The 22,355-nt window shown below is 49.3% G+C and overlaps 7 protein-coding genes across 7 annotated transcripts; 3 read left to right on the top strand and 4 right to left on the bottom strand.

Moving 5' to 3' along the window:
- Positions 1-5,196: 5,196 nt before the first annotated feature.
- Positions 5,197-6,576, top strand: AKAW2_50978A (uncharacterized protein; the record flags this gene model as incomplete). The annotated part of the gene is made up of 1 exon (XM_041690855.1): positions 5,197-6,576. The coding sequence occupies one exon, from the start codon at positions 5,197-5,199 to the stop codon at positions 6,574-6,576; it is 1,380 nt and encodes a 459-aa protein (XP_041544399.1).
- Positions 6,577-10,422: 3,846 nt separating this feature from the next.
- AKAW2_50977S (uncharacterized protein) lies at positions 10,423-12,013 on the bottom strand (the record flags this gene model as incomplete). The annotated part of the gene is made up of 8 exons (XM_041690854.1): positions 10,423-10,851; positions 10,919-11,059; positions 11,131-11,213; positions 11,271-11,279; positions 11,327-11,390; positions 11,438-11,623; positions 11,683-11,750; positions 11,800-12,013. The coding sequence occupies 8 exons, from the start codon at positions 12,011-12,013 to the stop codon at positions 10,423-10,425; spliced, it is 1,194 nt and encodes a 397-aa protein (XP_041544398.1).
- An 846-nt stretch (positions 12,014-12,859) lies between these two features.
- On the top strand, positions 12,860-14,614 carry AKAW2_50976A (FAD-dependent oxidoreductase; the record flags this gene model as incomplete). Its single annotated transcript, XM_041690853.1, has 2 exons — positions 12,860-13,122; positions 13,177-14,614. 2 exons carry the CDS (start codon positions 12,860-12,862, stop codon positions 14,612-14,614), a joined length of 1,701 nt encoding a protein of 566 aa, XP_041544397.1.
- Positions 14,615-15,464: 850 nt separating this feature from the next.
- AKAW2_50975S (uncharacterized protein) lies at positions 15,465-15,992 on the bottom strand (the record flags this gene model as incomplete). Its single annotated transcript, XM_041690852.1, has 1 exon — positions 15,465-15,992. One exon carries the CDS (start codon positions 15,990-15,992, stop codon positions 15,465-15,467), a length of 528 nt encoding a protein of 175 aa, XP_041544396.1.
- A 64-nt stretch (positions 15,993-16,056) lies between these two features.
- AKAW2_50974A (gamma-glutamylcyclotransferase family protein) lies at positions 16,057-17,553 on the top strand (the record flags this gene model as incomplete). The annotated part of the gene is made up of 2 exons (XM_041690851.1): positions 16,057-16,354; positions 17,201-17,553. The coding sequence occupies 2 exons, from the start codon at positions 16,057-16,059 to the stop codon at positions 17,551-17,553; spliced, it is 651 nt and encodes a 216-aa protein (XP_041544395.1).
- A 104-nt stretch (positions 17,554-17,657) lies between these two features.
- Positions 17,658-19,056, bottom strand: GAS1_2 (glycoside hydrolase family 72 protein; the record flags this gene model as incomplete). The annotated part of the gene is made up of 2 exons (XM_041690850.1): positions 17,658-18,385; positions 18,456-19,056. 2 exons carry the CDS (start codon positions 19,054-19,056, stop codon positions 17,658-17,660), a joined length of 1,329 nt encoding a protein of 442 aa, XP_041544394.1.
- Positions 19,057-20,256: 1,200 nt separating this feature from the next.
- Positions 20,257-20,687, bottom strand: AKAW2_50972S (DUF2406 domain-containing protein; the record flags this gene model as incomplete). The annotated part of the gene is made up of 3 exons (XM_041690849.1): positions 20,257-20,363; positions 20,440-20,511; positions 20,564-20,687. 3 exons carry the CDS (start codon positions 20,685-20,687, stop codon positions 20,257-20,259), a joined length of 303 nt encoding a protein of 100 aa, XP_041544393.1.
- Between the last annotated feature and the right edge of the window lie 1,668 nt (positions 20,688-22,355).

Raw genomic sequence — 22,355 nt, 5'->3', positions numbered from 1 at the left:
TTCCCATTCCTTAATCCTGGGCTGCTGGATTCCAGAATCGCGTCCCATTGTTTGGGCCCTGTGGGGTGCGCGACGGACCAAAACCCTATACTGTACGTAATTGCAGTTTCGCTCAAGCGTCTCAGTTCTGTGCGTGCAAAATCCGACCACATGATGGCCTGAATTTTACACGTTAGAGAGCGGCCAATTTGCTCCCGTTAATTTGCGAAACTAAGCAACTGCAGCTGACATTCGCACATCGTTATCTCCTGTATTGGCACTCAATGGACGGAAGGAACGGATGAAACCGCACGGTCTGTCTTGGTAACCCGTTACGGAAAGAGGGTCGCCAATCCTTTGGAAGCTTTCCGTTCGGATGACCCCATCCTCTTCTATTTCCGCTCTTGAGTCTACAAGGCCGAACAAGATTCCGACACTGAGTCGCGAATGGTTCCCCTCTTTTCGCCCTCCACTTGTGTCGGTGTGATTATTGGTGGGATCTTAAAATCACGAAACACCCCCTTCTCGGAAGAACTCTGCCGTACATGCTTCCCGGCGAACCAAGCTTCGTGGTCGAACCTTAGCAGAACCTGAATATACAGTATGGGGTTTATCAAATCAGGATGACCGTCGGAGTTCGGAAGTATTTATGAAGCTTGCTCGGATTGCGTGTCACGCCGAGCTACTGCAGCACTTTTCGGCGATAATCCGGGAGACTGGGTGGAGTCCGCTCCTTCGTATTCGTTGGGTGCCCATAACGGTGCAGTGGTTTAGAAGAGGCTTGAGCCTAGAAGAAGTTAATTTGGAGGTGGAAAGTCATGTTGATTATGCAGCGCTCACTGATCCGTTTGGTCGGTATGGTGTCGCTGTCGGGACCTCGATCCCGGGCTTGTGAGCATCCTGTCAGGTAAGCCAGCAGTTGCTTCAAGCCTCACTTTCCAGCACGAAAAATCTTTAAACCACAGAAGATATAAATTGTGTAAATTGATAGAGTGGTTGCTGGATCATTTTGCACAACCTTCCCCTCTTGGTAATACCGATATCGGTATTACGATTGCCGGCATAATATATATTGCGTGACGAGTAAGCGCAGTGAAGGACGCATCAGCTCAATTTGCTAATGAGCCACCACAAAATTTGCCAAGGCTTACCATATCGCAACGAGCTACTTAATTAGTATATCTTGAGTATATTAACAAGCATTGGAGTTCAGGGGTATCTGACAAGTGCCCGAGAAAAAGCAGTGGACTTGACGCTGCAGCACAGACGAACTTGAGTGACAGATGTCGTTCCAAAATCCAAATAAGGATTGAGTTGCGAGCACCATCTGACCAAGGGTGTTTGTAGACCGTCATATTGGGGCTCTGAAGTGATGAAGATATATGGCTTGAAAAAAAAGCCTAATTACTACAATACGGTAGAGTTCCTTGGTTCGAGTGCAGAAAGATCACAACCCCTGTATATCCCCCTCCACAGTCTTAGTTGGTGCCTTGGTGCATTACTGCTGAAATAGATGAATGGAGCCCAGTTTTTCTGCAACAAAGGTATATTGTTCGAACACAAATAGACTGCTCTGTACGTTCCATCACTTCAGACGGCGAGGAAAGATACTTCAGTATAGAATGCGAGGTATATACCTTTTGTGATCATAATTTTCGCCCATAATATTGACAATGCTTTATAGCTGATATCAAGTCCTTCTAGAACCAAAAACCGTTCCTCAATCGAACTTCCCACCATGCCTCGCTTGATTAGTACGGTATTTCTTGCCCACCGTGGCTTTCGCCTTGAGCAGGTGAAGCTAGCCAAGGTCCCGAAAAGAAAAAGCCAGACTCCCGATAACCCACCTTTTCTGTTGATGAACTTCTGTTTGTAGAATTCTATCATCGACTTTCCTCGAACATTCAATTGATATTTCTGCTGCCACTTATGACATGACCTAGGCACTACTACCGTATTGAACGACGCGTTATTTCATGTGAGTACCGACAGAATGTTAACGTTGCTGTGAATAAGGATAATCGTGGGAGTGGATGGCTGATGGATGTTATTTTCCTGATACAGCTTTTCCTGGTGAGAATTCCGGTTCCTCAGACTCTTCATCTCCGAAATGCTTTCATGTCGGCTTGTCAGATGTTGCCCATCTCCCCGACCCGCTCGTCCGTGTTATATCAAGTGTCATTATTTGCAGAATTTGCCTGGATGCCGCCGGTTGATAATATCCCGATTTCTCGTTGTGGTGTACTATGACCCACAGGGAGATTTAGAGGACCAATAGATATGCCGTGGGCTGTGCTTCACTTAATCACATACTTGAGGCCATCCTCACCTACTTGTGTTGGGCCGTGCCTGGGACTTGATAGGACACGCGATTGTGGACACTGCCGTTACGGGGCAGATGCAACTCAAATTGGCGAATGGCTTAGGCCGACACCATGGCTTGTCTTGTATCCGACCTAAATATTTGAATAAAGGCGAGGATAGGCTCAAATACGTTGGTTTGTCCAGCATCTCATGAATCAGGCCGTTGGTGAATCCAAAGATAATGAGTAGCTCATTCAGTTTGGTCATGAATCTGGTGTGCTTCTTCTAGTCGTCCAAAGCAACTCAACTACATGCCGAGGATGTTAACCGCTCGCATTGCCATGCTTCCAATCAGCAATTTGGTTGAGGGGAGTAGTGACAGATGTCCATTCAAATTTACTAATTTTCGAGGTACTCTTGCCAGGAAGGGCGGCCATTATATTTGGTCGGTGTTATGATGCATTGAAACTCACACGAGCCCGAAGTCTAGGCAAGTTAGTCAGAATAAGCCTGACTGGGGGACACAAGGCCCTGGACTACTCGACCTTGATATCGAATATCGGCGAATTTGTCCTTTGCAAGTCTATACATCGGTGGTGTGTGCAGTGCTTTTTATCCTGACGAGTGAGATTTCTAATCGCGCCATGAGTTTGGGGCAAGTTCGTGTTCAGATCCCTGGATTTGAACGTGATGTATTGACTCTGTTGGGGTTCGCTGTGACGCATTTCCGATACAATTCTTGTAAAGTGCACGGTCAAGGCATTCTCATAAGCCAGCAGTTGAACCTATTTACCCATAAAACAGGGACTTGTGGGAATAGGTTGCAATCACAGCCATGGGCGCAGTGAGTCGAATCAACATACTAACTCATCACCGTAAAATGAGTTCTATTAGAAGAGAGCATTATTGTACCTCACGCCCAGCTCGGCCAACTGCAATCCACTTCAGTTAAATTCGATCCAACTCAAATACTTATACCGATCGACCCCGCTATTTAGATCCTACCTTTGCAGGTGCTTCACCGTTTGAAGCAACAATATGGCCCCAAACACCATTAAGTCCAAACATTCTGCAGTACTCACAAAAGTAACGCATTCCACGGCGCAGGAAGGCTGTCGTCGCAGCTAACACAATTAAATGACAAAAGCAAAAGCGTAGTCATACAACGGTAGAGATATAAAAGAGGGTCGCAGCCGCCTGGCTGTCTGCGAGTTACCATCCTCTCCATTCTTCGTCCCTTACCCGGCTCCCAACATGCTTGTTCCTTCTGCATTTCCCGGCGTCGCTGCCCTGGGTCTATGTCTCCTGTGGTCGCCTCTTAGTACCTTCTACCTTGGATATTACAAGGATGCACTAAAGGTGCTGAAGAGCCAACAAAAAGCGATGGAACACATTTATCTGGATAATAGATGCAAAAATATATTCCATCCTTGATATACACTTTTCACTCGATTCTTCTGACTGCCTTGCACCTGTCACATATGTACTCCCAGGAATATCAGGTCCCGAATGTTCACCATGATCGCTCACCATAACGATAGAAGAAAAAGAGACCATACGGCGGTTGAAGGTAATTAGGACGTTCTTGTGGGAACAATACAACTCAGACATCTTCCGGAGAGAAGCATAGAGGAACCCACCCTCAACATGAAGATAAATTGCAACCCGTACGTTCGCATGAGGAAAAGCAACAGAAGAACGTAAGCCTTTGCCGGAAAGGCTGCTAGATATATCAAATTCCGATAGTGTCTGTACCTCTATCCGCCGTGTCTCGAAAAAGCTAGTTCATGGAATCATGGAACATATCCACCCTAACAACCACTGGATATGCAGCTACCTGGAGATATATATAGAGATACGAGTGAGCAGGTTATATCCCGTATGAATCATACTAGAATAGGTCTAGATTCCGCCATCATAAATGGAAGCTACATTCCCGTGCGAACCAAGCATACGATGCCCACTACATGTAAGATGGCACAGAGGGGCAACATCGTTGCTAGTAACCACGCTGACTACGGTATCGACGTAGCGATTCAAGCCCTCTACGAAATACGCGTACTATGCTGGCTTGCAAACAGCCAACGAGAGAGGAATTGGTCAGTGAGCGGTGTTCAAATTGCAGGAAATTTTCATGGCCGTTTTAGGTGATTGAATTGATAAGGACGGTACCCGACGATCAGTGGATACTAGATATACTGATCGAAAGATAATGCCAGGAACTATGTTTTTACTTCCCGAATATCCAAGTTGTAAACTTAGATGCCTGATAAGTGGGCATGGCTCCAGATGTTGTAATTTAGGGTTGTGACGATCGTTCGGCGGGAGTTGCCAAACGCGGAGACACTCGGAGATACGACCCAGGTCGAACCACAATTCATGGAAATGTCCCCAGACCTTGAGAACATGCAGAAAACGTGCCTGACAGGTTTCTGCAGGTTATGTTACTGCTGCAGTAGCTCTGAACGCAGGGCGAATTAGGACTACTCCTGCTGCAGAACGCCTCTGCAGGTGCCGGCAGACCGATATCGCATTCCTCAGAACAGGAACTGCGTACGTCAACAAATAGACATATCTAGCCTCTGCTAGCTTTCGCTTCTGCCTTGCCTAAGTATTGGCGGACAGACACTTTTGTACCGTCTCATCGTACGACCAATCCTCTGCACAATGCAGGACCCATCTTAACTTCACTCGTTACTGGCTGTCCATACCAGGACTTCAACGGCTGCTTGACAGAGAAGCGGTCTACTGCAGCACTCGTCATCCAGTCCCACCCTCTCTACTTCAAACATAAGGAGCTATTCCGGCCGACATGATCATGTCTTGTCTGCTCCATAGAGAACTATATAAGCCCCGTTCACCACCTATAATCTGGACATCATTCCTCTCTTTCCTCCAATTCAGCCGGTCACCATGCTTTCTTCCAAGACCGCGGCCTTTGCGGGCCTCATGGCTTTTAACGCTCTTTCTGGAGTTGCTGCCACCTACAACTATGCTGTTGCCGATCCCTATGGTCTTCCTGAACCCGTTATGATTGACTTTGATGATGATGGAGTTGTCGGTGGCCTCTACCGACCCAATACCACGAGCCCTCTGTCCCGTATCGGTGTCTACGTGATGCACGCTGAGCAGGATTACCTGAACTTCTCAGCCTGCCACGAGCTCCCCCGCCGCGGCTTTACTACCTTCTGCGCAAACAATGATGCCAGCAAGAGCGGCTACATGACCGACATCAACTTCGAAGATATGATGACCAACGTCGGCCAGGGCATGAGCTACTTGCGCAACCTGACTGAGATCGACAAGGTTGTCATCTTCGGCCACAGTGGTGGCGGCGCCATGATGACTGCCTACCAAAACATCGCTGAGAACGGTGTCAAGGCTTGCAATGGTCCCGAACGTATCTACCCCTGCTCCGACGCCATGGCCGACCTCCCTGCAGCCGACGGCCTTATTCTCATTGACGCCAACTACGGACTCTCCACCATGGCTCTTCTGAGTCTCAATCCCGCCATCGTTGACGAGCACTCCGGTGCCAAGATCGATCAGTCACTAAACCTTTACAACCCCGCGAATGGCTTCTCCGAGTCGGGCGCCAACTACACCCAGTCCTTCAAGAAAGCCTTCGAGAAGGGTGTCGTTGCTCGCAACAACCGTATCCTGAAGCACGCCGAGTCTCGCCTGGCCGCTATCAACAACGGCAGCGGCATCTTCAGTGACGACGAGCCCTTCTACATCGTCGACTCCATGTACGTCGGCTTCAACAACAAGTTCTTCGCCCAGGACACCCGCTGGATCCACCACACCACCCACCCCTGGCCTCTTCTTCACCGCAACGGATCAATCACCACGCAGATTGTTCCCTCCGTTCGTGTACCCGCTAACTTCGAGAGCTTTGCCGACAACTTCGAGGGTGGCGCCCTCAAGACCACCATCAAACGTTACCTCTCCACTCTGGCTATTCGCGTCACCGACGACTTCGAGTACAAGGTGGATGGTTTCGAGGGTATTGTCTGGAACTCTAGTCAAACTGCTCCGCTCGGCAACATCGGCGGTGTTACCGTGCCTTTGCTGAACATGGGCAACACCGGCCACTACGAGTACCTGAACGCCGAGAAGCTCCACCTTGCCGCTGGTAGCAAGGATGCTGAGATTGCCTTCGTCGAGGGTGCTCAGCACACTATTGTCACTTGCACTGAGTGTGAAACGTACCCCGGAGAGTATGGTAACACTCTTTACACTGCTTACAACTACATGGCGGAGTGGTTGAGCAAGGAGGGTCGCTTCTTGTAAACAATTCGCGGACATCGTGTACGATAGATTATCTATCCTGTATCTTGTATAGTCACTGTGTGTGAAATAGCTAGCTTAGGATTAAATCACTCAATTCCGTCACTCCATAAACTAATATTCCTGGCATTCTTCTACATACTTCCTCGTCCCTCTTTTTGTCCCGTTCCTGTGAAGAGCCGGAGACTTATCGTCCGCATCCTCTCCAGACAACTAACCAACCCATCTTCAGTCTATCTCAATACATCATCAAGCAGCAGGTCAAGTCCAAGGCCATCACCGCCAAACTCAACGCAGTATCTTCGCCCGAGATCTCAACCCTCAACATTGCTCTCCTTGCTTGCCGACCCCACATTCCGCTCATCCATACCGAAACCAGTTTAGTCTCCGCAAATGCCGTGCGTGGGGGATCTCAAGGGCCCGAATGGAGCAATGATATTCTCAGAGAGGGGTATCTGCAGTGTTGGGGTTTCGATTCAAACAAAATACGCACAATTGCTTGCTAGTACAGTTAAGGTTGACAGGGCTCCAGTGGCTATCAGACAAGGCAGACGCAATTTCCAACTTCATCCGGGAACCCCGAAGCGCGCTAGCGCGGAAACGATCCTGAGCGTGTCTCTAGTGGCACTATCTTGCTGGGCTCAATACATTCCCTTAAATGATACCCGCAGATGTGAAATAGGTCTATGGGTTGAGTTGAGTATTATACCCGTATAATGGGCTTTCGCCTCTGAGGCGTATCAGTACTCTAACTGGGACAGCGGCCAGAATATTTCGACGAGTCATAGTTTTGATATAAGTCCTGGCTTGGGAGAGGAAATTCCTAGCTATTCTAGGATGTCAGGCTATAAAATCCCCTTCACGTTCTAATTCATTGTTCTCCTTTGGCTACTGCGAGACCTGAACTTATTAGGTTTTTGTTGAAATAACAAGTCATATTAGAGCTCCTCGAGACAGCTTTCCCTATATACTGCCATCCGCTATGTGATAGTAGCCATAGAAAGCAATGTAGGTAGGTTCCGTCATCCCTCTCATATAGCTGCAAACGCGCATCCCAGACTTGTTAGTACGTTGGTCGAGAATGTACCCCATCGCCTTCGGGAACAGGCGAAAGAGCCTGTCTACCAGGTTGCCTTTTCACCATAAAGACGTGGATGACCTCTCCATCAAATCTGAAAAATGAAAGCAGATATTGTTAGCACCCAAACCGAAGGTGTGGTGATATAGAAGCATTTGGAACATACCTGCTTCCGTTCATACTGACGCACGCAGCCTCTGCTTAGTCATGTTGAGCGTATATGATTCTCGTAACTCTTTGACGGGAACTACTTTTAGAGACCGGAGGAAAAGGCTTCCCCGTCTTTAACTCGGTATCGTATAGTTGGAAAGCATAGGAATCATATGCCGCGCCTGTGAGAGAATCGACTGTGTCCTCATCAAATTCCTATATGGACAGACCCAATATAATCAGCCATTCAGAAGAAGCCCCACGCTAGGCGCTATCGTAAGTGGCAGGAATTGAAAGTATCATACTATGCCAATAATCTTGCCGAAAGAGGAGAACTGGAGTACTGGAGTCGTAAAGGCTCGGCCTCGGTGTAGCTGGAAAGTCCCCTATGCAAGGTCAGGGATTGTTTTTTTTTTTTTTTTTTTTCTCGCCCGTGTAAAGTCGCCCGGACCTTGGGATGCAGCGAGCTATAATATAAGAAATGTGGAAGAAAGAAAGGTGTGTATCTCACCTGATGTTTATCTCGCAATCTTTCGGCGTCTGTTCAAGTGAAGAAAAATCGGAGCGTGGTGCTTCTGCTTCTGCTTCTTGTTCTTGCGCTGCAGCTAATGCTGCGTCTGAGAGCCCAGAAAAAACGATATTTTCGTTTGTATCATCCTGTAAATTGAATATATCAAATAGTGTGAGTCTCGGCACCTGCAGTTATTGAGCTGGTCAGGATGCTGCTGTCCGCAAATATGTAGAGGAATCATCCAATAAGGAAGGGCCAGATTTACCACTCTGCCTGCTACAGCTTTGTCCTTCTTCAAGCAATCAAGCATCTCCTCAAATTGCTGCATGACAAAACTATTGGGAAAGAGCTGGACGAAGTTGACATGGCACTGTGCCACGGGTGCGTTGAGGAGTCTTAACCTCTTTCCACACTGCAAGATTAATCTCTCCAGATCCCATGCAGGGGAGTCCTGAACCCCACCAAGTATGTGAATGTGGTTAAGCTTCTCTGAACTTGCTGATCCTTTATATTCGGCAGCATACAACTCTAGAGCTTCGGAGAATGAGGGATCTACTTCTGTTGTACTTGTGGCCGACGATCTAAGATTTTGCCCGGGGATACACTCCCCTAGACGCCGGATTAGTTCGGCTGTCACTAGTCTCTCGTAGCCGGATGCATTCCGCGATAGATTCGTTGTAATTATCGCGCTATATGTATCAGCCTGTTCTTTCAGAGTCATTGCCACCTTCCCCTTGGTCCTCGATATAATACTAGATAAATAGATAGATAAATAGATTGGGTTACCCTAATATAGCGCGGCCAGGGCACTCTTGCAGGGTACCTGTAGCCTGAGTAGGCCTTCATGCTGTAAAATTCTAGTATACAGAATCTTATTTCTTCCTTATATTAAATCCTTATAATCTTATAATATTACTTAAATACTATATTTCAAGCATGAAGTTATCCTCAAGTTTAATTAATTAATCAGAATACTTAAAACTATTCTCTTATAGATATCTTATCAATACTTTTTTTAAAAGTATTCTTCTATAAAACTTACTCAGGTTTATTTATATATTCTTTTGATCTCTGTCCTATATTTTTATTTATTTTTTACTTTATATTTTTACTTTTTTTTTTATGCAGATCATATATTAAGTTTCTTTATGAAATCCTAGAATCTGTTCACTTCTATTTCCTGTGACGATAAAGCAAGCATTTATAAAAAACAGAAGATAAAGACTAAATAAAGAAAAAAGAGATATAATAAAATAAGTATTCATAAAAAACAGAAAGCAAAGACCAAAATGGAGAAGAAAGAGGCGCGATGAAGCAAGCATTCGCAAGGAACAGAAAGCAAAGATTCTTGATTATAATACTTAAGAGAACAATGAGAAGACCTACTCATATATTTCCACCATATCCCGGCCACGCCATTGAATTCTATGTATGATAACCTCGTCTATTCTATATTCTTCCCCACCATCACACTATTTGGGTTCTATTTGCCTCAATGCAAGGAACGGCGGATCTGGATTTAGCATACGTGGTTTGATAGCAAACCGTTTCTTGCAGTCATCAACATTATGAGATAACCAGTAACTAGGTATATCTACCACAGCTTATGACGAAGTAATAGCCAAGTAACGACTGATCTTTCATCGACTATCAGGCATGAAGTGCCCTATATCCAGACTCTTGGGTGTCTCACCTGTTCCACCACCAATTGATGAGGTTCATTACTACCTGTTGCAAAGACTGGTAGTTGCAACCCCTTGCAAGTTTGCATTTATATTATGCTGAACAGAGAGAAGCCTCTGGGTATGCTAAAGCCAGTTGGAGCGCACGTCGCGAGCGAAAGGTTTTCTAGAGACTGCCATAAATCATAATCAAGGTTGGCATGATAATACATGGGTCACAGTACAGCACTGTTGGGTGGCAAGGACAAGCCCTGGCCCGTCTTCAGCTTTTGCATGTGTATTTACTTTTGTTTTCCACTGGCTAGGAACATAGAACCAAACAAACGGATCGTTGTAGAAGAGGTTTAATGAACATATGAGATACCATTATTATTACTACAATTTCACTTTTTCTCTATACCCAAACCAGTCCCTATACATCAAGAAACCTAATCAACCCTAACCTCCACCTCCACGACCCTCTGAATCTGCAACGGCCCCTCCCCATCCTTCCCTTCTCCACTTCCTCTCCCCCTGCCACTTCCCAACGAACTCCTCTCTCCGCCACTACTATCTCCATCACCGTGTCCGATTGTCGTAGTCACCGCGACGGAATTATCCCACGGCCTGTTTCTTCCAGCACTGGCCTCCCCCAACTCCAGTATTTCAGCCTGATCATCCGTCTCAGAAGGTAACATGCGACTCTGGTTGCGCTGCGTACGACGAACCCCACTCAACGCGTACGAGCGGCCAGCATCCATGGTCTGGCTTTGCGAGGCGTGTTGGCGTCGTTGGCGGCGGGTGTTGTAGCTTGAGGTGAGGGTCGAGGCGAAGGCGTGGAAGTAAGGGCCGTAGGTGGGGACGCATGCGATTATCACCTGGTTTTGGGGGGGTTCTGTTAGTGGTGCGGCATAGGGATGTGGTGTTAACGGAAATATTGCTTACTCCCAGGCTTATTTCCACTTGCGACCATAAGACGATCGGTTGGCTGTCTGTGTAGGTTTTCAGATGCTTGATGGTGAAGATACGGATGATTTGGATGATGGTAATGAAGAATCCTAGGGCGAAGAGGGCCATGAGAGCGATCTTTATTGTTTGGTTGACTTGTTAGTGTACGTTGGATGGGAAGGGGAGGGAGGGCGAGGACCGGATGACACCTTTTGCGCTTGTCGGAGTTGTAAGGACCATAGGACTGGGAGGGGCAGGGCAATAATGACTATGTCGAAGCCCAGGCTTGTTCCTGTTGTTTCGGTCATGAATTATTTTCTTATTGGGGTAGAGGAGGGGATGGATGTACCGGCCAATGCTGTTATTTTGTCAGTATGAATTATGATGATAGCCGTGGGCGCATACCATAATATGAAGCAACCGTGTCAATGCATGTTCCTGGAAGACTCGCGTCCCATTGCTTTGCGACCTAATCTTTTGTTAGATAGATCCCGCAGTGAACCGGAATATACTGACTGGATTGCACGCCAGTGTTAACAGAAAAGTGAAAATAACCTGGTTGCACACCACTGCTATCACCACGCCAATGATACTCCATCGATAGGTGGCCACGAAACCTCCGATCCGCAGATAAGAAGTCAGGAGCGAGACCTTGAAGCAGAGGATAGCGAGGATATACGTGGGGCCGCCGGCGTATTGGATCTGAATTGTCACCAGTGTCAGAAATCCACGGCAAAGAGCGGAAACAGAGGTTTGCCGACCTTACTGAACATCACCACGTTCGCATCTGGGAACGAAGCTGCATCCAGTCCTAAACCATACCGTGTTTCTAAACTGTCAGTTGCACTGGTCATTCGGGTTGTCCAAGGGCAGCGTACGGGCCACTGCAATCCCCGCGTAAGCCAATCCCAACACTGCACTGCATGCCGCCGAGTAGTCGTCTAGCCAAAGGGCACGTTTCGAATGCAAGCGGATATAAAACCGTAGCAAAAGGGCGATCACCGCACTGATGCTGAATGTCAAGCAGATCGCGATCACTCGCGCCACATGGCTGTGGGCATCCGGGTGGGCAAGATTATGGACCCAACCCATGGCATTCCGCAGTTGATCGTAGAAACTGGGAAGACATGAAAACAAAAATTATTCTGCCCAACACACACGGTGCAGGGTGAGATCCCCCAACCCTAGATACCAAGCATCTTCAGGTGAGATTTTAATTAATCACACTTCTGCAGGAATAATCCCTGTCAGCCATATGGAAAAGCCGAGGAAATTGCGAGAACTTGGCGATTACGCGATGGATCGAATCCTGGCAAGCGAAATGAAGCTAAATGTAAGACATCGCCGGACTGGAAACCGTGCCAGAAACCGTCGCCGCCACACAGACACTAACGACCCGCTGTGGAGATGCCCTAAGCGTCCGCCAGGAACGGGGAAATCGCGCCGCGTAGACCCCAAGCGGGGCAAACCCTGTCCGGTCAATAAGCGGAGAGACTAAAAGCCTGGGCCAATATCGATCAGCTCGCATGATAGGACGACGAAGATGGTGGAGGAGCTTGTATATTTCGAGGACCTTGGCCGAGACCGTTGGAAACTAGATCCAAGCGGCGCGGTGGTTTGAGCAAATAAAATGCCATGCAGCTGACCATGTGGGCGAACAGGAAGAATAGCCCCCAAGTTGCCATGAAACCTCTCTGCCTAAACGTGTGCAGACTGCACGAAATGTGTCCCCCCAACCCAACAGGGATCATGCAATCTAATTAATATCTTCACGAGCAACGGAAATGACTAGGCCCACTTCACTTGCTGTAGGTGATTGTAGGAGCCGACAGCTGCCGGTAGTGGCATAGGAGTTTTAGCATTATCGACAGGGATATAAATCGGTCATCCCCGGTCTCTTCGGAGGGATTCCCGAGCAGAGCTTGTTATCCCTCAATCATGTTGGCACCATCCCTCTGGACTAGCTTGTTGGCCCTCACGGCCTCAGCCTCGGCTTCGGCCATTAGCAGCAACTCTTCCAACTGCCGCTGCTTCCCTGGAGATGCCTGCTGGCCCTCCCAGAGCGAATGGGCTCAGTTCAACAAAACTGTTGAGGGTCGCCTCATCAAGACCATTCCCTTGGGCAAGCCATGCCACTCTCCCTACTACAATGCCTCAGTCTGTGCCTCACTGAAGGAACAATGGACGGAGCCTGAGCTTCAGTAAGATGCACTTCCCAATGTCACATTCCCGTTGCTAATACCTTCGCCCACTAGCTACACCTCTAGCAGCTCCGTCATGGCCCCATGGTTCGCCAATGGCAGCTGTGACCCCTTCCACCCGATTGACAAGCCCTGCACGATGGGCAACTACATCGACTACGCCGTAAACGTCTCCACTCCTGCGCATATCTCGGCGACCCTCCGCTTTGCCGACACCCACAATATCCGGCTGGTGATCCGCAACACCGCCCACGACTACAATGGCAAGTCCACTGGTGCAGGTGGTCTGGGCGTGTGGACACACAACCTGAAGTCCAGGACGCTTATCAGTAACTACACGGACTCGCACTACACTGGCGCTGCAGTGCGGCTGGGCGCAGGTGTGCAGGGATTTGAGGCATACGAGTTCGCTGATGCTCACGGCTACCAGATCGTAGGCGGAGAGTGCTCCTCAGTGGGTATTGCTGGTGGATACTCTCAGGGTGGTGGGCACTCTGCGCTCTCGTCGCGCTACGGACTGGCAGCTGACCAGGTCCTCGCCTGGGATGTTGTTACCGGTACTGGCGAGCTTGTGACTGCTACCCGTGATAATGAGTACAAGGATCTTTACTGGGCACTCAGTGGTGGCGGCGGTGGTACTTATGGTGTTGTCGTGGCTATGACCTCCAAGCTTCACACTTCTACCCCTACTTCCGGTCTGAGCCTGACCTTCACCAACTCCAACATCACTCAGGATACCTTCTTCGAGGCTGTCACTCTGTACCACACTCTTCTTCCTAGCATTGTTGACGCTGGCGTCATGAGTGTTTGGTACTTCACCAACACCTCCTTCTACATTTCTCCTCTCACTGGACCGGGTGTCCCTGTTGCCACCCTCCGCTCGTTGGTGGCACCCTTCGAAGCCGGACTCACCAAGCTGGGTATCAACTACACTCTTGAAGCCAAGATGTTTGATACTTATCTCGAGGAGTTCAACACTATGGAGGCCGAGATCGCCGTCGGCAAGGCCCAGTATGGTGGTTGGTTGATCCCCCGCGAGGTTGTGGTGCAGAACACCACGGCCTTGACGGACGCGTACCGCCAGATTGTGTCTGACGGAGCCACCTTTATCGGAGTCGGCTTGAATGTCAACCGCTCTATTGCCGGCGACGTTGACAACGCTGTCTTACCCGCCTGGCGTGAGGCCCTCATTGATACTACTCTGACGACTCCTTGGGAGTGGGATGCCCGTGCCGAGATGATTGTCGAGCAGGACAAGATGACTTACGACTACATCCCTCTGCTCGAGGCTCTGGCTCCTAACTCTGGAGCGTACATGAACGAGGGCAACTTCCAGCAGCCTAACTGGAAGAAGGCCTTCTATGGCGTCAACTATGACCGCTTGTTGCAGGTCAAGAACAAGTATGATCCCAACGGACTGTTCTATGCTCTTAAGGCGGTCGGCTCGGATGCTTGGACCCAGTTGGAGGATGGTCGGTTGTGCCGCGCCTAGAAAATGAGTTGTAACTTAGATGTAAGATAGATTGTATATAGGGAGATATAGGTGTGTGGATTATGTTTGAGGGCATGTTATGTGTATATAGCTAGTGTCGAAAAGTGTTTTGTATCTCTTATTGCATCCACATTAGAACATAAGGATCTTAGTTCTGGACTCCAAACGTAGACGCTATATTGGATGCAACAATATCCATACCTAGCCCCTGCAATATGTCCGTGGATGATGTCCGATCATAGTTAGGCAGGATCTGTCTTACCGCGCCATAATCTCCCCATGTCTCAACGCTATCTCCAACAAGCTTTGACCATACTAGTGCTGATGTTATCCCTGCAATAGATACTATAATTGTGAAAGGATATTGCGTGCTCATGTCTCCACTTTACATGGCGCCTCTAGTGGGTTTTGCACATTATGGCTTGAAGTATGCTGGAATTTCGGGGGATTATTGCTAGGATTCGCTGACCAGCTATCACTATCGTGCCCACAGGATACGAAAACGTCCTATCGCCTCAAACATACATCTCATCTTGTATATTGATGGGTTACTGCATAAGCAAATTATCATTATTGTTATGACAGGATACGTGATTATGATGTTCGACATCGTAGGATAACACTGGGAAGCAATGCTACAGGATAAATGCGAAAAGCTACATAGCAATGAACGTGGAAAACGCAACAGAAAAATGATTCATTCTCGTAGTTACCAAGACTGGACCATATTCCAAAACACCAATCAATCTGTTGCTAAACGCCCAAGGTCTCAAACACAGCAATCCCCCTCGAGTCCCGCAAATGAGATGCGCACATCTTTCCCACACCATCCAACAAACGACCTACTCACCTACCACTGATAGCAATACTGGTCCCAATCAGGATACCAACCCGTCCCATAATAAACCCAAGCATTCGAATCCAACACCGCCACATGCCCACCCCAATACTGGCTCTCATTCAATTGAAACACCGCCCACCAGCCCGTATTCCTCTGCACGCTGCGACTACTCACCTGAGCCTTAGACCAAAAACAGCTCCACATGTCGCGGGCACGAATTGGCCGACGAGCGGTAGTCTGACACCGCGCGTTGATGTGCTGGTTTGGTTGACTCAGTTCGGTGTAGCCAGCGTGTATAAATGCGTCGGAGAGATAGTGCGCGCAGTAGTTGGATTGCACGTCGCCGCCGGCGCAGCTGTTATTCCAGTATGCGGCGATGGAAGGGATCGGTGGGGTGGTGGCTGGGGCATGGGGTGCGAATTCGAGGGTGGTGGGGATGGATTGGGCGGGAGTGGGCATATCGGGGAGGGTCATGGGGGGTGGTGGGGGAGAGGTCATCTCCATGACTTTACTGAGAGGTTGGGCGTAGTCGGTCATCGCATGATGATGATATTTTTGAATGAGGTGTGAGTGTAGAGTAGAACTCAATTAGCACATCATCATGATGATGATGAGTAGTCTTCGCGACGGCCGGGATTGGTTTATCGACTATGAGGGCGCATCGGACGGGACTGGTACCGTGGCGCTGGACATGGCAGCACCTGAAATGAAAAACTGGTATAATGCAACGGGGTTCTTTGCGAATGTTACTTGGGATCCGTACTATGAGGCGAGCCCGTCTATCGACACTCTGCAGGATTTGGATGTGTCGTCTACCAAGAGTGTTGCTTTGTGGGTTGTTTCAAAAGTACTAGGGGGCGGCGACGTGAAGGGTACAACGCATATCATTGGCCTTACCAGTAAGCCTCACATTAATACCACAGATAATTCGATCAAGTTTGAGTACTAAACCTGGGGGAAGCCGGCAAGGGTGATGGACGGTAAATTGGATTTTATCCAGGGGAGTATCAAGGGTGTTTTCGTTGCCACTGTTTTGAGGATGTCAAAAGTCGTATAGATAAGTTAGCAAGAGTTTGATTTGTACTGGGTGACTTAGTTATTGTTTTCACATGATGGTATTCATACCTCAGATTGTCATTGGGGAGAGGATGAATCTAATCCAGACGACCCGCTTAACACGTTAGGATATCCTTCACCCTCGCGAACGACAGCTCTTCTACCATCTCTCCCACAGCCGTTTAACAATCTTCTCCCACTTGGGCGTATACAGAATAGATGCCCACCCTGAGAGGCCAATGAGCAAATATGCACAAGAAGCAATAGACAGTGAACTTACGCAGCATATCCGCATCCTCGATATATACTGGGAATGCGTCAAGTCAATCTTTATCTGGCTGATCTCTAGTACTACGTACCCTTCACCGCCTACTACCATCATTGTTGCCTGTCGTAGCTCTCACGCAACAATTCACTCCTGCACTCATTCTACACCTAAGCAATCAAACCTCAATATCAATATCACTTCCATCTCATACATCTCATGCAGGCCAAAACACCCCCAACCACAGACCCCTCCACACCACCACCACCACTTCCTCCTCCTCCACCCCCAGAACCATTTCTAACCAGAAAACCCCCACCCACCCCACTACCCCCCCTCACCCAGAACAACAAACCACTCCGCCCCCCACCCACCTTCCCAATTTACTACTTCTTCTACGGAACCCTAACCTCACCAACGCAAGTTGCACGAATCCTCGATCTACCCGAGGACCCACACCTCCGCAAAGCAGAAGTAACAGGCTACGCCATTGCGAAATGGGGCGATTATCCTGCCCTTATTAATGGGAGCGAAGGACAAGTGGTATCGGGGTCTGCTTACCTAGTCAAGTCCGAGGAAGAGGCGGAGAAACTAGCACGTTATGAGACGAATGCGTATGAAGTTGTGGACTGTTTGGTCTTCTTCAAGGATGGGGAGCAGCCGGACGAAGCTGAGGGGAAGGTGTTTGTGTATGCGGGGGATGCGCAGGCGCTACTTGAGAGGCGGTTTGATAGGGTGCTTTGGGAGAGGCAGATGGGTGGGAGGGTAGGGTTATGATTTGATAGTCTTCGTTTGTTGGTGGTTTGGATGTTTCATTCTTCCTCTGCGGCTCTTCTTCAGGGCGATGTCCCCTTACACACCAACTTGATATAACTATACATCTACAGCAACACCATCCCCAACCCCGCCACAACACCCGTAACAATATACACACCCACCTGCCACGTCCCAACACTAACCATCATCACACTTCCCCTTCCCGAGCTCGCACTCCCTGCCGACCCAACAGCACTCACACCCGCCGTTCCACTCACACTCCCACTCGCCGCCGCTGTCGCCGATGGCTTACTCGTAACCGTCCCCGTCCCCTCCGTCCCAGCCTCCTTCATCAACGCACTACATGTCCCCGTCGCCTTGACAGTACTAGTCGTGGTCGCAGACCCCCCGAACCCACACGCATTCGCCTTCTTTCCCTGCTCCGTCCAATACTTGTCGAGAACGAAATTCAACTGCTCCTTTGCACCGCACATGCTATACGCACCATACTTACCCGTGGTACCGTTATGCAAGATGCCATCGCAGGAGGTCATTCCGCACACAGTGCTGAATAGGTCAGCGTAGTCGCTGGATGAGACGGAGTGTTTGACCACGCATCCGGAGGCGTTGTCCATGCAGGTGCAGAGTTGGTCGTTGGGGGTAGGTGGGAGTGGGGAGGAGGTCGCGAGCCAGGAGTCAGAGGATACAGCTGGGCAGGATTCTAGGGCGGTGTTGGTGGGGGTGTAGGATGCTTTGTTTGTGCCGGTGGGTGTGGCGCTGGCCATTTGGGAGGAGTAGTAGGTGAAGTCGGCGAGTTTGGAGACGCTGGTGCTGTCGATGGCGGAGACGAGGCCTATTCATGTGATTAGTTGACGGTGCTCCAGTTGTATTAGTGAAGGAGGGCAATAGGGGGTGGGGGTTACCGTAATCATTATCCGTCTGGAAATACATATACACAATACCACCGGACCAAACATCATTCATCTTCTCCCCAAACAGCGTCTTAATCTCCGTGAACTTCCTCGGCTGGACCTCATTACATCCATACTCGGAGAAGAACACCGGCACGGAATAATTCCTAAACTCTTCCGTCCGCTTATCAAAGCCGGACTTGGTATAACTCGACTCTCCACACCAGGAGTAGATGTTATACCCCCAGAAATCAATACTCTCGTCCTCACTCCCACAGTTGAAGTGGTCTGATATATTGTCCCGAATGTCGGAGTCATCGTTAGTCGCATACCCAACACCAATGGACCGGTATCCCTGGCTCTTGATGTAAGCTTTCGTATCCCGGACGGCGGCTTTGACAAAGGCGCTGGCATCCGTGGTGGCGACGTCATTGGAGACTTCGTTGCCAGCGAAGAAGCCCAAGGTGTTGTTGTATTGGATGAGCTCGTCGATGACGTTCGTGTAGCGCGTGTAGAGGCTGGTTTCCCAGGCCGGGTCGGAACGGTCGATGGATTGGGTTGGGTTGGAGAGGTCCGAGATCACGTAGATGCCGGCGGCGGCGAGCAGGTTCATGCATGTGCTGTGGTCTTTGGTGGGGTCGATGGCGTAGACGCGGATTACGTTGGTGTTGAGTTCTTGCAGGATGGGGATGTCGCGTTTGCAGAGGGTGGGGTTGGCGAGGGGGTCGATGTAGCTGGAGGATGAGTTGCCGGTGTAGTCCTCTGGGATGAGTTAGATGGAGTGGTTGGAGGTGGAGGGTTAGGGGACGTGCCTTGGTAGGCGACACCGCGGATGTAGCTGAGATGGTTAGCTTGAATAAGTAATGTCTATGGGTGGTGAGGAATACAATTGGGTGTTGTTGCTGCTGTAGAAGAATTTGGATCCCTGGACTGTCGTTAGCCAGAGTGTTAAAGATGTCAGCTGAGCTGAGCTGGTTTACCTTGATGACGATAGGATCAATATCCACTGCAAGAGCAGAGCCCATTAGGGCTGCTCCAACAGCCAGAGACAGTTTCATGGTAACGAACAAACAAAATGGATGTATAAAAGAGCGACTGGTATCAAACGAGCGACTATAATGACGGAATTCCAAACTCAAACACCCCCCGGATTTCACCAGACATTTAAACAGCAGCCTTTTCTTCTCCTCTGTCCACCCACGACTCAATCACACTGTAACCGACGCCCCTGCCATGACCTTTGCGACACGCCAAGATCAAGCCAAGTATAGCTGCCTGAAAATTCCAATATTTAGCCAAGCAAACAAGAGACCTATACGGTGAGTGGGAGTGGCTATTGGGTGGGACGTTATCCCAAAACATGGTGTAGTGGCAGATAGCGTCTTGGTGAAGTGGATGCTTTATCTCCGGATAGAGGCAAGCAGTGGGTCGGAGTCGAGGACCGGATAAACTATATGTACGGCCAAGACCTCGCCTGCTGGCCGGTCAGAGAATAATGAGCGTGCCAAGAGTGGCGGAAGCTGCGAGGGTGTTTTTATTCGTCCGGAAGCGAGAAAAGTCTTGGGAGGTCGATACAGTCAAGTAGTTGTCGATCAGTGCGAGCTGTAGTTAGGTTTCATTGCGACCACCGCATGGAGAGTATGTGATAAGATAGCAGGTAATATTCCAGAAGCATACCCAGTAAAGTAATATACACGCTCAATCAAACCAAATCATATCCATGTCCATGTCCATACGTCGTCCAGCGCCGAACCCAAACATAATCACAAGAATCAAACATCATTCGCAGTATATTCACACGCCATGTCGCATCTTACATGGCCTCACGACGACGTCGCTCGATGGCTGCCTCGAACGATCGAATAGTGTCCAGCGGCCGCTCGAATCGGTAACGGGTAGGGTTGGACAAGTCGGGTTCAGCTGCGCACAGACAGGCAAATTAGCTGGCAGATTCTTGTCTGTTTTAACTGGTGAGATGGCGATGTTATAAACGTACTGATGATTTTGCCCTCGCGGTCGCGATGCTGCATTGAGCGTAGAGAGAATCCACTCGATCCAACGCTGTACACTGTTTACCATATTAGCAAGAGGTCAGACAAGCCACTGCTATATTCACATACCAGCCTCTTCACCTCTCAACGCCTGGTTCGGGTCCGACTTGCTGGACAAGGAACTCTTGCCAGCCGAGTGACCGGTCTCGGGCCGGTCAGGGTTGACTGGGGGAGCAGGAGCAGCAGCAGACATTGTGATGTGATAGGATAGAAATGAACTTTTTTTTCTCGTGTTGGTAGATGGCTAAAATCTGGGCCAGAGAGGAAGGAACCACGGATAAGATATAAGAAAGAATCTATGTAGAGATGACAGATGGAAAAGGTGGAGTGAGTCGGAAGTGGTGGGAAGACACATGCCAGACGGGGCCCTATAAATGCAAGAAGCAGCCCGGCTGCATGAAAAAGGTCAGCATGGGCGACTGAGTTTGGAAGCTGACCTGCAGCATCACGCAAGACCGGCCAATGATGGGCATGAGGTTGCGAGCCTTGTTGCCTTTCCAGCCGGGTCTGTGACGCGGCCGCCCGGGCTGGGATGGAAGGATGAGCGGAGGGGGAGGCAATGGAAGCAGGTCCGTGACGTTAGCAGGCCCGCACCCTCCTCTGAGGTAATCGAGAGATGTTATTGGTGCAATAGCCTGCCAAGCTTCCACTACTGCACAAAACCCAAGGCTTATTCGGGGTTTCAGCCAATAGAAGTGTCTAATTCCCTGGCCGCAAAAAAGATGGGCCGCGCAATCACGGGGGCTGAGGCCGTGGCAATTGCTATTCTAGGCAGCCAGATTTGCATCCGCGATTGGCTCCAACGTTGCTGTTCCTGGCAGGTCCAAATGGGTGATGACGCTTTGAGTCCGCACATCATCAGGGGCCGCCCCAAATTCTGTCAGGGTCTCGCTCGATCCGGCATGCCCGTGCCTGATGCAGTGTTTCATCCTCAGGAATGTACGCAAAGGTCGTGTTGCGGTCGCCAAGCCCACAGGTCTAGAACCACGACTCGGTCGGAATAGGGTCGATCTGTACGTAGTAATGAATCACAGTAGGTATGAGATGCTCTGTCCGTGAGTTGTCTCTCTCCACTACACCCAACCGCTCTTGGCGGCCCATCATTGCCGGCCCATCATTGCTGGACGACACTAACACACGGCACATCGCCTGGAATTACTCATAGCCACCTTGTCATGGTGACATCTGAAACACGGTCGCACCTGTTGATCCGCGAGTCCCGCTAAACGATCACCTCGGCTCGTGAACGACGGGGGGCCCCGAGGATCAGGGGCTCGCCGCGTTATGGCCCGTGTTGGTTGTGTCGTAACGGTTCCTGGCTGAGACGCGGTTTCACCGAGTAAAAATAGACAAAGTTACTCAAAAATCAGGCGACGAATCGATTTTACGCGCATTCTTAATTGTTGCTCCGGTCGCCGTCGCTCAACTCGATCGCCATTTTTAGTGCGCTTGATAAGTCTCAGAGCAGCTCAGCCATGAGTGATAAATATAGAACGGGCTTCTGCTTAACAATCAGGATATAGAAACTTCCGTCCGAGCATCAATGATAGGCGGCACACCGTGCTGTGGAAATCCCATCGGATAAATTCTCAGAGCGATCAATGGGGCTGTCTCAGAGGAGGGAAATAAAACTTCCGAGGCAGATTTATGCAGGATGTCGGTTCCTCGCATTCCCGGTGTGCTTTTTTCTGCATGAGCATTAAGCATTGCTAGTTTTCGGCCCCTTAGGGATGAAACTTGATATTACATAGACTACTACCAACTCTTTACTGATGGTGTGTTGAATGTCAACGTCAGCTGTGCATTCTTCCAGCTTCCAAAAGGTGGGTCATGACTCCAAAGGTCGGGTTTAAGCGTCCAC

Source organism: Aspergillus luchuensis, chromosome 5, assembly GCF_016861625.1.
Source record: "Aspergillus luchuensis IFO 4308 DNA, chromosome 5, nearly complete sequence".
Taxonomy (NCBI): Eukaryota; Fungi; Ascomycota; class Eurotiomycetes; order Eurotiales; family Aspergillaceae; genus Aspergillus; species Aspergillus luchuensis.
The sequence above is the reverse complement of the archived record's forward strand: the minus strand, read 5'-3'. Positions and strand labels throughout refer to the sequence as shown.